Here is a 16,283-nt window from a genome sequence, read left to right as displayed (position 1 = left end):
TGTCTGATCAACTTTTGAACGCAGCCGGGCGGGGCGGGAGGTGTTCAGGTGAAGGAGGTGGAGGCGCAGGAGCGTGAACTAACACTCGTCCACTCCTGCCCCAAAAGCCGACCCTTTAGTTTCTCAATTAAGAGGGCCGATGTTCAAAAATGAATCGGCAAAATAGCCAAACACAGCGCACTGATCGCGTAAATGCGCGCGCAGCCGGATGGATGCAGCCCTAAAGGACTCCCCGAGAAACTATTTGAGATTGAATAATAATCCAATCCAATTTCCGGACACGTATGATGATTCACTGCGTTTAACTGCTCTGCTAAAAACCTTACAGGGATTTTAAATTTTAATAAAGATGCAGCGGAACAAAAGGTGCGTCAGATTCTTGCGCGCTGCTGCATGCTGAGGGATTTATTTAGATATTAAAGGATAAATTCATGCCTGGGTGATGCGACAGGAGCCTTTCATCCAACAGGCGCACATCGAGACTGTTGAGTGAGATCTCAAGAAAAAAAAAGAAAAAACAAGACTCTACTTGATTCTATTGTAAAGTTCGGCAATCTTCAAACAAATTCCGGATTTAGTTGTGGGGAGCGCATCCCTGTGCTGACAGAGGGACCACTTGTACCGCCGTCACAACTGTGCCAAGAGACAGGGAGTCTTTGAAAGCCACCGGAGCGGACCCGACCAGCATATAAATCAGCGTCCCGGGGAGCGTCGCTGCGTCCGCGATAAATAGCGCTGCCGTGAGGAGACCGGGGAGGAGGTGTTGGTGGGGGGATGGCATTTTTTTCCGTCTGAAAAGGGGAAGACAGCAACAGTCAGAGGAAGGCGAACGTAAAATCCGGCAGTGGGGGCGAACCGGCGAGGAGGCGCAGGACACGCAGGATCCTCCATTCCCACTTTGAGACTATTTTTTAAATTATATATTTTTTCTTTCCTTACGCTGTGACAGGAGGACGGTGTGATTAACAGACGCTTCTCAAGACAGACACAGATAAAACCATGAACGCCGTGGTTTTGTTTTGGTTTTGCGCGGCGTTCGTGGCTGGGCTTCACTGCGCGTCGCCAAGGACCACGGCGGGGGCTGAGCTCCCCGCGGCCGGCTTCAGCAACAACATCAGCGGCGGCGGAGGTAACAGCGGGGAAACCGGAGGCAAAAGAGACATGAACCAGACCATCATTTCCAGGAAAAAGAGAAAGGATCTGTCGGTGGATTTTGCAGTCCCCTCTCTGCTTCGCTATTATCTGGCGGAGTTTGTAAAGAGACCCCTGAATGGGGACTGTCAGACTTTTATCGGATGTTACACAGTGCGAGCAAACTTGGAAATGCATTGCACACCTTTGCAGAAAATCATCGCTACTTTTGTGGAGCCGAAATCTACTGATTCAGCACCAGGGAACTCGTCCTCTGATGGACAGCTCCCTTTTGTGTACAAGCGGGCGCTGTCCAAAGTTCTGAAATTGGGCTTAACGAAAGCAAGCAGGAAATCGAACCAGGTTGTGGTGGAAATAGGAGAGGAGTTGATCAAAACGGGATGTGGGGGGCTGACTGTGTTCGAGGAGGCCCCAGAGCTCATGCTGGAGATGGACCTCACGACCATCCTTGAGTGGTGGCTAGGAGCCGAGGGGGGGCGGCTCAGGGTTCGGCTCATGCCCGAGAAAAAGGCGCAGGTGCCCGGAATGGAGGTCCGGTACACAGAGGCGATCCGGGCTGCAGACCCCCGTCTATACCTGCAAATATCCTCGCAGGGTGAGTACCTCCACCCCCTTCCCTCCCCTCTCCTCTCACATGTTCGTGCCATGTTTCCTCACACCCCCACGCGCAGCTCGCTCCAAGGTTGTGATTTAAGTTCTGCTGTGATGAATTTTTCATGCGCGCTCCAACAGGGTTCTGTGTTGTGAACTGAGTGGGCAAAAACATGTCAGCACTCAAAGGTTCACCTCATCTTCAGAACAGTCTGGTGGAAAAAAAAGTAATTTCTGTGTTTTAATGTTGCCCAGAAAAATATCAACCAGGGGATTCGCTAGTTTTTTTTCCTTCTAATTCTGATGGAGTTGCCAGATTGAAGCTTTCATTTTTATGCCAAAAGCAGCTCTGAGAAATGATTAGGGAGGGTGTTCATCCCCCAAACTTCCCTTGTATGCAATTGGCGCCTGTTCTGCAGGATCATTAGGGGCTTTTATTGTAATCAGTTTCCAAATGTTAATTATTTCATTAAGAAGATGAAATCTAGCCTGAAAAGTGCACATATGCAGGTTGCATTTATTGTAACTGGACATACAGGAACTCCTAAAGTGGAAAACAGGTGGAAGATTTAGGGAGTATGGTAGAATTTCCAATTAGATGTAAATTAAGGTAGTAGTCATTAAAAACTTTTTTTTGCATTTCATACTCAAGGGCCTTTTTTATGGTATTTACTATTAATGAATATAAGCTCAGTCTTTGCGATAGCCTCAGCTAACTTGTGAAAGTTGCTAGTTTAAATAAAAAGATGCAACAGATTTGGAGTATTGTGAGGCAGATGTTTGCTGAGTGTTGGTCAGACTCTCAAGCTGGAGGGTGTGAAATAAAAACACACTCTCCCTTGGTTATATAAATATGGTAACTTGGATTTTGTGCTTTTTGTGGTTTGGATAGGGCTTATGTGGCTATGATAATTCTGGAATATATCTCCCAAAACACACAAGCACACCCTGTCATAGCAAAGAGAAGTTAATTTTCTATTCTGCTTCCTGCATCAACTCAGCTGGAAGTTTGGAGCTTAGTAAATTGGGAAGGTCTGAGATAATGCATCTAATAAAAAAACAACAATGTATAGTTTAGACCAGTGGTTCCCAATCCCCGGCACAGTTGGTTTTGGACTGCAATAAAATCCAATACAACCTACATTTTTTTATTTATTTTTATTCTGATTCTGAAGGAACTTTTATTCTGGAAAACTACTGGACTCCACCACATCTGATTCATTCTTGACACATGCCAAGTCGCTCGGCCTTGCGTCCAAAAATCCATGCGCTACTTTCATAAAGTGGCTGCTTCAACTGCTACATCAAAACCCCCGAGTTAGCAAAGTTAACAAAAAACAAACGTATTTGGAAAATTTATTTTTATAGAAAAGATCCAGTGAGGAAACAGAAGAAGAGCCTTCGACTTTAAAGTAAAAGAAAGCTGCATTTAACAGAAAATGCGACAGTTGCTCCCACACACAGTAAAAATAAACTTGCTAATGTTGAGAGACATTAGGAAAAAACAAGTCTTAGTGACCTCTTTTTGTATTTATTCGTTGCACCTCAAAATTTAGACAAGGCTAAAGTTGGTGTATGATTATACAGCTTCCTCTTTGTAATTAATGGGTTAAAGGAAAATCTAAATCACATTTTAATGGTTTCTACATGACATCTAGTGTACAACTAAAGCCTGGCAAACTTCAGATGTTTCACTGAGGAGGTAGATGTCCTTTAGCACAACAGGCTGGTCAGTGAAACTATTGTCTGACATTAGAACGGTCATTGGCCTGAAAAAGGTTGGGGACCACTTGTCTAGATATTAAACCAGCTGTAAAGGACTCCAATCAGGAGTCTTGGATCAAAATCATCAACCTTCCTTTAACTTTTATTTTGCTGAGTCACTTGCAATAACAGCTGCAAATTGAAGGTTCTAAACTAAATTAGCTCCACTTTCAGCTTCAGCTACATGTTAAAATGTTCAATTAAAATCTATTTATGTCGGTTTTTCTTTAATTTAGCACCAGGTCTTTATGATTTTTGTTTATGCTCCTGCTCCTCTATGTGTCTAAATGTGCTGATGGATTCTGCAAAAGAAAATATAATAATAATGATAAATTAAAGCCCAACCGTCAAATTCAAATTCCACAGCAGAAGCTCCCAACCCAGTCTGCCACTGTCACTGTGACTTAAAGCCCCTGCAGCACATGATGTGACACAGATATAAAACGCAGCTACATAGAATTGAAGATGCCTTTTCATTGGAAAGGGAAAAATCTTAAAGAGCTGTTAAGACAACTCTTCTCCTTCTTGGTAAAGTGGTTTAGACTTCAAGGACAAATGTCTCGCATATTTTTTTCAAGCACCACTTCAGACTGATTTTTCAGTATTTGTAATCATCCATCAACAAACACTGGCTTTGTTTGGAGTCTGCAACAAATATCACCACACTGGCAAGGCCACCTCATTTACACCAAAAGGTATCTCATGGAAGATGCTGAGGATCATAAACATGAAGCTTATATGCATGAATTTTTTTATTCCCATTATTTGTTCCAAAATTAAAGAATATATACTTTTTATATAACCTCTGCCTTTGATGCATAAATTATCAAGTCATTTCTTGCTGTAACAGGAGGCGTGTGTTTACTTACCAAACCCAAAGTGCCTCTAAAGTCATTAATTCCTCCCCAAAATCAACAGAAAATGATCCACATCATTCCCAGTTGATGTTCTTTGCATGTGAGTGTAATGGCTTTAACATCAGGGCCCTAACAAAATACAGCACAGCTAGCTACAACTATCTGCAGCTGAGAATATGGCAGATGATCATGTCTGCACTCTCTGAATCAGATCCTGTTATGAGAGCAACATTTTCATGTTTTAAACCAGAAGTGAGCTCTTATTCTACACATTTGAGTAATTTAACACCATGAAAACCAAGTGAAATCCTGCATTTGTGGTGCTTCTCGGAAACAGCAGAGCTAGTTTTCTGAGAAACATCTGCTTGGATGAAAACACTAAACATTGTTGTACATATAAATGTATATATTGTATATATGTACAGTATATATAAAAATGTTTTTTGAGATTCGGTCAGAAATAACTTTTTTTTCTCATTTTATATCAACCAATATTGTCTGATGGAAACTCTTCTACAGGTAGAAGAATGTGTAGCTGGTAAATCAATGGGTGGATGGAAATGACATTCTGCTTTGATAAATACTTAACTCTTGTGCTATCCTAGGCACTTTACTCAAAGAAATATATTTGGCTCAGAATCTTACAATATTTGATCAGGAATAACCATTGACTTAATACGAGAACTGCACTGACTGAGTGTGATGTCACCCATACAAAAAAGGTTTACCTTCAGCTCCAACTAAACAAAGTCAATTCATTTTCTGACAGTATGTACGCAACCATGTTTGAGCTATTTCTATTTATGTTGGTTTTTCCTTAATTTAACATCCACAAGGTCTTAATGATTTTTCTAGGCTCCTCGTTCTCTATGTGTCTAAATACGATGATGGATACTTCAAGAAAATAAATAACAATAATTATAATAATTATATTAAAGCTAAAATGTCAAAATCAAACTCCACAGCAGAAGCTCCCAACCCAGCCTGCCACTTTGTCACTGTGACTTAAAGCCCCTGCAGCACATGATGTGACACAGACATAAAACTCAGCAACAGAGAATTGATATAAGAACTGGACTGAGTTCCACCTCTGGCATTCAAAACTGGAAACACCTGCTGGCTCCAAGAAGCCAAAGTCCTATAGACTTGTTGAGGAATAAACAGCTACTCAGTCATTCTTTTTCTCAGATTTTTTTAACATGTTCTTGCTAATACAATGTTTTTCCACATTGTTTTTCTGTATTGCAAGTTATTCAACTTATAAACTGACCAATCAGATGTCTCAATAAAAGTATGTGGTCTCGCGTTGAACGTTTCAAACGTTTGACTGACAGATTTCATGTAGCCTGCTTACTTCCAAAGGACTTCCAACAAGCTGACTCCTGATTGGTGAGAGTGGTTGCCACAGTTAAACCAGTCACTGCTTACTCCATCATGGTTGCGTCCATATCGTCAAAAAATGGCGACTGAATTGACTTCATTTAGTTGGAGCCATACGTAAACCTTTTTTTTATGGGTGACGTCAAACTTGCTTAGTCCAGTTCTCTTAAACAGTCAATGGGAATAATAGTTTTCATGCATAAAGTAAGTGTTTTTATGCTGCAATAGTAATTATGTATGCCATCTGACACCATATAAAAAGAAAGCAGTAAAATGATGTGAGGTTTGTTTCATCTGATGCAAGTGTCAGTCTGAAAGCGAAAGGTTATCCATTTGAACAGGTGTTCATCGGTAGGGCGGTCGTCCCATGATCGTAAGGTTGCAGGTTCGATTCCCGCCTTGCACGCCCATGAGTCGAAGTGTCCTTGGGCAAGACACTGAACCCCACCTTGCCTCTGGTGGTAGGCGGGCGCCTGTGTTTGGCAGCGGAGCGACCACCAGTGTGTGAATGTGTGTGTGACTGGGTGAATGGGTCTGTGACTGTAAAGCGCTTTGTCCTTGTAGGAAGAAAGGCGCTATATAAGTATACGCCATTTACCATTTACAGAACTGCAGATTTTGCTGTGTTTTCCTTGGAATAACTTGATATTAATAAGTTATAAGCATGCCGTTAACCATATGGTTTGTTTTACCATCTTTAAACTACATGTCACTGCTCTATAGCAGTCAGCCAAAGTTGGTATCAACAAGATATTCATTTAGCATATTGTTCTTGTAAATTGCTTATGAATACATCGCTTCTCTGATGGCGAAAAGAAAAGTACTCTGATGAGTAACAAGTGGCAGACATTGACACAGCACAGGTGGGGTGTGTGGCTCTACAAGCCTCACACTGAAGGCCCGGTGGTTTTTACAAGATTACTCTGCTGCTTGTTTGCAGACTCAGAGTTATTGTCCTAACTGATTATTAGATTACTTGTTTCTACAAGGCACTGCTGTGTTTGCCGCTGTTGATGCACAAACAGATTTGGCCTGGAAAAGAGGCACTGACACAGAGACACTTGTTTTTTCACCTTTCAGAACAGCTCACATTGACTTTTTTTGGTGCATATTTGTGACCTAAGGATAATGTGTGTCATTGTAGTTATCTCTACATGTAGTGCAGGCGATTAGTTTTTTTCCTTTCTGTTTTCTTACCACATCAGGAAATACACATCAGGAAATTAAAAAAAAACATACTTATCCCGATTCCAAGTAAGTTAACTTTATTTAAAGGCACTTAACCAAATTTTAGCTACTCAGTCACATTGGTATTCTTTTCACATTCCTTGAATGCATTTAGAAATTTTAATAATGTAGGTTTAAGATTTGCTTCCCTTAATAAAACAGGAGTAACTCACGAAAGAAAAAAAGCCAGCATAATCACTCATTACCGGTTACAATCTAAATAATACTTGTGTTTTTCTTTTGTATGTTATAAAGGTTTAACTACCGTCTCACTGGTATCAACCACATGACTAATTGCTTTTGAAGCTACGTTCAAGCAACCACTTCCAAGGAATAGTTTCTGTAATTGTGTGCAAATGCTCAATTTGGGCTACCACATTCAAAACCCTTGCATTCACGCACATTCTAGCAAGTTTTCATAACCAACTTGAGGCTCTCCATTGAGGTAATAAGATTGAGGTAAAGTTATTTACTTGTGTAGTTGAATTCATATAGGCTGTAGTGCACACGAAGGTAGGTTTCCTTTGGCAATCCAAGTCAAGGCTGAAATGGAAAGGTGACCAACCGTTTGCTGTGATGGCTGTTCATGAAATACAGGAAGAGCTAAGGGCGGCAGAATGAGCCATTTTATTAGAGAAGATTTAATTAGTGAGCATTTAAAGTGACTTTTAAAAAGCAAGTTTAATAGATTAACTTTCATGATGTGTCATAAATTAGACTTCTTTTACACAATGTGTGCTTTAAGAAATCTGAAAAAACTCTGTATTTTTAAGTTGAACATTTTAAAATGACTCCTTATTTTATTTAACCGTAACTTATTCAGCATTGTTTTATGGTATTTGGTATTTTTGGTGTTGTAACATTTTTCTGACCATGGTGGAAATGCATTAAGAAAATTAAGCTTAAAATTGCTTTTCTGAGTATGTCTTCATTCAAATCATTGTGAATCAGGACAAAAACTGCAATTTGAAAAACCTGCTCTTCTCCATTTTGATGCATCCACTTGTGGACGACTAGATCCACGTACATCTTTGTTTTTCTCGTCTGAGCTGGAATCTGGCTCAAAACTGTATTGCTGGAAAGCTTTAATATTGTTTGCCATTTTTGTCGCGGTGGTGATATTAGGTTGGAGAAGAAGAAGTGCTGTGAGATAGCGGGACAACGTGTAAACATATGGAAAACAAGAAGTGGGGGGCGGGTTTACTCTGCGCCAACAGTACCTGCCCACAATTCAGGGGGGGGATTTCTGAGGATCTGCTTCCGCTCTGCAGAAACTATGTCCTAAAAAATGACAGATTTTTTTGATTTTGGCTTAAAATGACTTGGAACATTTTTACAATGGATCAAAAGATGATTGGAGTGGGACTTAAACACCAGAGCTTTAGCTTCAGTCTTTACATTCCTTTGACTACAGTAACTCTTCAACCGTTGATGCAATTAATGTAAGTCAAGGTTATAAACTGACCAATCAGATGTCTCAGTATGTGGTCTCACGTTGAATGTTTAATATGTTTGATTGACAGATCAACAGGCCAGAGAGCATGTGTAATATTGTTAATGCTGATGACATCTCCAGTGTTAAAGGGTGTAAGCTGACGTAGTTGTTTTGGTGCCAGGCAGTTTAATTTAAGCTTTCATTATCATATTCTAATTGATACAGACCCACTGGTCATTTGACCAAATCCTTTGTCCACATATGTCACAGTCACTGCCAGTGCTCATTGGAGTAAAGCAAGAATGCACAGACATAAACGTGTTGGCCTTCTTCTAGTTTCTTTTTTCACCGCTCCCCTCTCAGGCACCAGTGTCAGTCACTCCATAGGAGCGGCCTCAAGGCCTCTGTGTGTGTTTTCTTGCTCTTTTCAGTATTTCTAAGCCCATCACTTGCCAAGGTTTGACATTTTTCTATGTAGTGTACATGGTACACATGTTTCCTCACCCTGCAGCAAAATGCTAGCTATTAGCAAGAAATAAATGCAAAGCATGGCTTCCACAATGATTTGACAATCAGGCAAGCATGCCTGTGGGAATCAAAGCATTAAACTCTACTCTGTGGATTAATACTTACTTGCTTCATGAGCCCTATGGGGGACATCATTAATGAGAGATACTTCCATGTGTTACAGTACGAGAGAGAGAAAAACAAGGCTCAGCAGGTGTGATAAAACGTTCACCTCTACTTCATTAACCTCTGTTATGTTCTCCAAGTGGTGCCATAAATAGGTTGCAGGCGAACCAATAAATGAACTGTGAGCTGCTCTTTGGTGGAAGCTGAAGAAAGTGGGAGTCCTTGCTTCATTAACCTGCGCACATGCTCCACAAAGCACGTTGAGATGTTAATATTTCTGTAGAGCCAGATTAGCAAAAAGCTTTTTTTTATGTTTGCCAAAGGAACAAAAAGCCATAAAGTAAAGTGAGAAACATCACTGAGTGGAACAGCTGTGTACATTTCAGCTTTCCATGTTTGTCCCTCAAATCTGCCTGAAATGCAAACACGCTTAGGATTTTTCATTGAATATCCTGCAACTGTAATTTGCTTTGAAGGGCTTAACACTGAATCCTTATGGGAGAATGCTCTGTTAGGCAAATGCAGCTACTTCTGAATTATAAAAGAGGTCAATAGTTATTTTGTTTTTAAGTTGGATTACACGCTTGATACTTTGTTTACCATGTGTTGCTCAAGGCTTTATTGGGAAAAGTGGCCCCTGAAAGAGGAATAAAATTAATTTTTGTTGTCCCAAATGCTTTTGATCTTTCTACAGAGTGGCAGGGTTGGCAACAAAGTGATTGTGGGAGAAAGTGAGTGATGTCTTAAAATATTCATAAATTACTAAACATTAATTGTTAATAAAACATAATTCTATAAATAACTTGACCTTACATCAGAGACATTTTCTTTAACTACGTTATTAATTTTTTACCAAACAAATCTTTTGAAACTACCGTATTTTCCACACTCTATAAGGCACTTAAAAGCCTTTCATTTTTTCCAACAGGTTAAAAAGACCATTTTCATTGGAGTGGGTCTTTAAAAACAAAATGTTTACATTTAAATGTACAAATTATTCTAAGAATCCTGCGAGAATACTGTATGTGTGTGACTTTGTGTCAATGTGTAGCATACAGTTTATGATAAAGAACATTTATGAACTTTGATGATGCCGGAGAACTGATTTAATCCCAGATGGGACTGTCTAAAGGAAGTGATTCGCTCTCCATTACGGAATGCAAACACTTTCTAAATGATGTTCAGGAGTGTTTAGAGCAGAGCTGGACACACCCAGAGCTAATAATTACTACGTCTTTTTGAGTACTTCTATGTGGATTATTTTCAAAAGCAGGAAAGTAACTGAAGGCTGTGATGAGCAGAACATTTGATGTGATGAGAAGAAGAAAATTAGTTACTCAAGGATCAGATTACCAACATTTTGATCACGTTTCCAAGCCATCTGTCAGATTGTTAGCCCTCACATGTTCTTACTAAGAGATTTGTCTTTGGAAAGAAAAGAGGAAGCAATAGCTAACTTTAACATTTTACAGAATGCTAAAAATCTGATTCATTTAGCGCATGAATACAATCAGCGACTGCACATATAGTTAGACAGTTTATTTTGTGGAAAACAAATAGATGCTGCTGCACTGCTGACATAATCAACATTTACAAAAGCATTTCTGTCCAAGGCTCACCGAGTTACCGGTACATAAAAGTTAACAATAGCAATCTGGAGGTTTCAAGAAGATTCTCAAATATTGTCTTCTTTTTCAGATGTATTTCTATCTTTGTATATATTTTCTACAAAATGTTTCCTTCATGAAGTTTTGCACTCCTTTGTTCTATACTTCTGCTTAAGTATTTTTGGGGTAGTCTTGGCATATTTGCACGGAAATAAGATAAATAGCTTTCAGTAGTAAAACTCCTGAGGGAGAACATCAGGTCCCTTTTAATAACTGAGGCTAAAAAATGTAATGCATAACGAGAAACAAATTAAAACAGGGTTACAAAGTTTTAGCAGAACAACAGTGGAGACAATTACAAGTTTGGGAGGTGTTTTGTTGGATTTATTTGTCAGATTTTTGAGACATACAAATCTCTGATTTCTCTAAAACACATGTTCTGGCATTTTATTTAACAAGTGGTACATTTCATTTTTTTTCTAAAACAATCAAACGCATGATCAGGGTTAAGGCACGGCCTTGAACAGCTGAAGAAAAATGGATGGCAATCATGAACAACCCCTCCCACTTCCTCCCCAATACACTGGACTGGCTAAAAAGCAGCCTCAGCAACAGACTCATCCAGTGCAACTGCTCCAGGAAACAGCACAGGAAACGGCTCTACCTTAGCGCCATTCCACCTGTAATTATCAGACTAGACCACTTATCTATCTACATCAAGACCATGATTATGCATATGAATTATATCTACCTGTCATCCCCCCCCCCCCAGACTGTGTAAACAAATACCCGACTGTAATGTTTAACATTGACCAAACTTTTATTATTTTAACTTACATTTGTGAGGGTGGGGTCATAGGATAGCACAAGGGTTAAAGCAATTATCGCAAAATAATTTAGTGCCAAGTTGTCAGTGGTCCAAATTATGATCAGATAAGAAATTGGCATTCTGACGTTATAACTTCTGAAGTCTTCTGCAGCTTAATAAAAGGGCCTAACATTTCTCAAAATATTAGTGTTCAGCAGGGGCTGCGCTATGGGGCAGTGGTCAGCGCTCTTGCCTCACAGCAAGAAGGCCCCTAGTTCAAGTCCCAGCTCGGGGACCTGAAACAGAACATCAATGGACAAGCCATGCATGTGTGAGTTTTCTCCTTTCTTCCTCCCACTGTCCAAAAACATGCTTCATAGGTTAATTGGTTAATCTAAATTGTCCATAGGTGTGAATGTAAGAGTGGATGGGTGTGTGATTGTGGACACTCTAACCTGTGACAGACTGGCAACCTGTCCAAGGTGCCCCCTGCCTTCACCCACAAGTGGCTGGGATAGGCTCCAGCAGCCCCGTGACCCTGAAAGGGAATAAACAGAAGAAGATGAATGAAAGTTATCTTTATTATTTCAATCTTAATCAATTAAAAAATGTTCTTCAACGGTCCCCCCACATCTAACAACCAAAAAAAGACTCATATAAGACTGTGCATTTATGTACATTTATTGTTCATAGAACTATACAAACACAGCTAGTGGAGGCTGTCTAAAAGGTTAGCTTTGTTATATGAACCTTTTCTTACGATATCTTAAAATTCTTATGGCTATGATAAACACATTTGAAGTGCTTCAAGATGATTGGTCAATCATTTGTCCGTTTTGTTGGATTTTGTCTGTGGTTAACAGAGGAAGCAAAAAAAACCAAAACAACCATTTTGATAAAGTTTTTGATAATTTCTTAAGCTTTTGAAAACTTTCTGTGGCTTGGTGTGTCAACTTTTGCTTTTCCAGACAGATGTGTTGTGAACCTCTGAGATAAACTAATCAATTCTTCTTCTGAAGTAACTTGCCTTTTGAACAAATCCCACAAGCATCTTTCATAGTGTGAAAAAGTGGAAATGTATCATTTTATTTAAATTTCACCATTTAAATAATTACATACAGACTACATACAGCATGCACCTGTTGACCTTTAATGTAGTCCTTCCATTTGAAAGGTTGCAGCATCAGTGGAAAAATGACAAGCCAGTTCAAGTGAGCACATGGACTGCAGGTAATCAATGCTCCTCCTGACATTTAAAGCTTGTATCAATCACCCGGTAATGGGAAAGTCAATGGAAAGTCAGAATGATGTGCCACTTTATTTATTTATGCATTTCTATGATCAATTTACTCTGGGAGTTGGCAGTGCGTTCTGACGGTTTGGCTAACCCCCGAGACCACTTCCCACTGATCAATGTTGCAAGTTGCACTGACTGGCATCAAGTTCATGTCTTAATGTTGACTCTTAATTAGACTTGATTCCAAATGTTAATGTTGGGAGAAAATCAATATAAAAGTCTGTCTAAGACTGAAAAAAGGAACTCAATTGATGGTTTTCTAAGTCAAATTTCTAATTTTCTTTTTTTAAATTTGTGACAATTCTGAAAAAAAAAAACTTGAGTAAAGTGAACTTTAACCATCGTTTCTGTTTGACTGCATGAACATTTGCATGCTGTAGAATGCAGAAAGCAGGTTCAAATTGCAGGTTTTTCTTCTTGTGGCTGCGAGAGAAAACGGCTATTTTCATTGTGGCAGTGTCCAGTGCAGTGTTGAAAATTAATGCATTTTAATGAGACACCCCCTGAACCTGCTTGGATTCGTTTATGACAGCTTCACCCAGCAGAACGGCTGTCTGGGTAATGAGAAGCCTGATTCTTCTTGACTTAAAGGAAGTGAGGGAATAATTAATTTTGATGCTTGAGCCTGCAAAATGTGTGGCATGCGAAGTGCCATCTCAGGATGCAACTGTTGCTCAAATCACCAAGCTTTAGCATGCTGCAGCTTTAAAAACAAATGTGGGGCTCAGCAACATGGAAGCTAGGGGTCCAGGTTAGGAATTGTTGAGGTAAACAGCAGCTGCTAATCCCTTTTTACTATATTAATCACTTTGATTATGTTTAATGGTCGTGTCACTGTTTTGCAAATTAGTTGGACTCAAGGTGACTTCTGCATCTTCCTCTTATTCAGCACATTTATCCCCCCTTTTCTATAAAGCTTGGGTTATTTATTTATTCTTTTTTTTGTACTTTCAAATAGCAGACGCTTCATAATTAACAGTTATGGTGACATTAGGGAGAGACTTTGTTGTGGGACTTCTTCCCACAGTTTGGCTCACAGAGTAAGTTCTTTATATACCAAATGAGCTTGAAGAAAAGCTCATAGACTAAGATGCTCCACTTTTATACTGTTTAAGGTAAATAATACACAAAATTGGGATTACACTTTGTATTGGAAGATGAACACAGTATGTGGAGATTTTTGTGTTTTGCCACTTAACCCTATAACAAGTCCACCTAGAAAATAGTTTTTTGTTTCTACTTGTTGCTTGTTTGTTCAACTTGTTTTTATTATTCTAATTTTTAAGCCATGATAACAAAGTTATTTCCCCATTGTGAGATCAAATTTGTTCTCTTGAACCATTGCTGTGAGGCAAGAGCGCTAACCACTGCACACTGTGCACGCCCTGTATAGGGAATTAAAATAATATGTGATTGAATCTGTTGGTCACTAACAGAAACTACTGTTTTAGAAACATGTCAATGTGGCCCTATTAAATTAGCTGGATGATGACAATCTTCAAGGATTTTTAAAAACTGGAATAGTAAAAGGCATAAACCATTTTGCTGAACTCTTGCCACATTTGAGCTTTTTTTTTTGCCCTTTCGTGATGCCCTCTTGATTCTGAACTGGTGCTTCATGAATAAAGTAAATTAAATTTGATTCTCATTTTCAGATTAACTGTATTTGTTAGCTAGTATTCAGCCCATATACAAACAGGAATGCTAATTCTTACCTTTAATCATCAATAGGTGCAGCAAAATACATAAAATAAAATGTGTTTTTAATCCAAAATTAAAAAGCTGGCCGTTTTCTAGTACATAGTTTCTGCAGAGCAGTAGTTCATTCGAAATTCACCTCTGAATTGTGGGCAGGTGCATTAGCCCAGAGAGCAACCCCACTCCCCCTTCCTGTAACTGCAAGTGTTCTGTTTACATGCTCTCCTGCTAGCTTACAGCCCCTCACACCCCCAACATAACATTACCGGTGGAACAAAAAGGCAATGTTGGAGCTATTCAACCGTACAGTTGTGAGCCAGATGCCAGCTCAGACATGGAAAAAGTTCTATTTGTGATCAGAATAGAGCAGAGCGAGAGTTTTCTACGTAACAAATACAATATATTTTAATCAGCATGTTTTCATCTGCTCCTGATTCAAACTGATTTGAATAAAGAAATAATCAGAAATGCTATTTTGTTCTGAATTTTCTTTATATATGTCCTCTATCATTAGAAAAATGCCATAAGAACAATGTTTAATACACCAAAAACACAATTTTCATCAAGTGAGTCCATAAAAATACACATCAACTTAGTCCAAGCAAACATGTCATTTAGTCTTTCTTTCTGGGTATGCTCAGATAGCAGGGGAGTTGTTTAAAAAAATCAAAAGAAAGACAGATTTATAGAAAAGGAATGGAGGAAGCATTTTAAGCACGAGGTAACACACCCATGGTCTTTCCAGTCCAGTGAAGCACTAACTTTAAGCTTTTCTGTGTCAGATTGCCCTTGCTTTTCATACGTCTTGAGGGAAACTCACAGTTGAGCAAAATCAAACCAGTCAGTGACGATAACCATTGAGCATGGAGCATCCAAGGGGAACAAAATCTATATATAAAAAAAAGAAAACTCCAAACATTCACCTCCAGTTAAAAAAAAACCCTTTAACAGATGTGCTGTCCCCACACACAAGGAGCTTGGCAGCCTTAGAGGAGCAGCCTGAGTGCTCTCAGGCCACATCCACAGCTCCCTTTATGATCTGTAATGGGATTGTTAAGGGGCGCCAACAGCATCCTCATCACTGGACAAAACCCACTTAATAGGATATGATTCGGCATGAAAGGGCGAGGAAGAGCAGTTTCTCACTGAACCCACTTATCCCTTGAAACCCCCCTTTCCATTCATTCCCACCTTCTAAACTGACCTCTCCAACTGACAGCTAAGGCATTGCTCCAGCCCTGATTCCCCCCTCCCCCATCTGACTGTTTCTGGCCCCCATGTGGGTGTGTGTATGTGTTTGGGGTGTGCAGAGACAGAGATGAAGGAGAAAAGGATTGGTGCCATCAGAGATGCTGTTTGTGGCTTATTAAAGCATCACCATGCTCTGTTGAAGTCTGGACCGGCTCAGGGGACGCAGATGTAACTTGCTCAGCTGCTGGAGTCAATGGGAGAGAATACAGAGCAGTGTCTTTGAGGTACTGAGCTCTCTAATGTCTGCAGATGGCTTATCTCCTCAGCTGCGGAGCAGGAGGGAGGAAAAGTTTCAACTTTGGTGCAGTCTCTTGTTGTGTTCGTTGAGGTCAAGACAAAAAAAATAAACTCACTCTGTGAAAAATGATTGCATTTCATGTTCTGTGACTGTGAACTGAAATGAGAATGTCTCTGGGAGAGGAGACCTCTGGAGAGCATCAACTTTGACATTAAATCAAAAGATTTCAAGTGTTTTATGATTTATGCCTCTTACATTTAAGGATGTTGAGAGATAAATTCATGCAGTTGTGAACATATAAAGCTCCGCTCACACCGCCTTCGGCAACGCCCTTTCAAGCGGCCA

The 16,283-nt window shown here is 39.7% G+C and overlaps 1 protein-coding gene across 2 annotated transcripts in view; it reads left to right on the top strand.

Annotated features, from left to right (window-relative positions):
- The first annotated feature begins 235 nt into the window (after positions 1-235).
- alk (ALK receptor tyrosine kinase) overlaps positions 236-16,283 on the top strand; it is a 705,488-nt gene continuing 689,440 nt past the window's right edge. For both annotated transcript variants that reach the window (XM_023951462.2, XM_023951461.2), the window contains exon 1: positions 236-1,747. In XM_023951462.2, the coding sequence (XP_023807230.1) occupies positions 1,000-1,747 (748 nt within the window). In that variant the 5' untranslated portion in view covers positions 236-999. The remainder of the gene's footprint in view (positions 1,748-16,283) is intronic.

Source organism: Oryzias latipes, chromosome 22, assembly GCF_053564925.1.
Source record: "Oryzias latipes strain Hd-rR chromosome 22, Olatipes_Hd-rR_3.1".
Taxonomy (NCBI): Eukaryota; Metazoa; Chordata; class Actinopteri; order Beloniformes; family Adrianichthyidae; genus Oryzias; species Oryzias latipes.
Note: the sequence above shows the minus strand (reverse complement) of the source record. Positions and strands in the feature narration are given on the sequence as shown.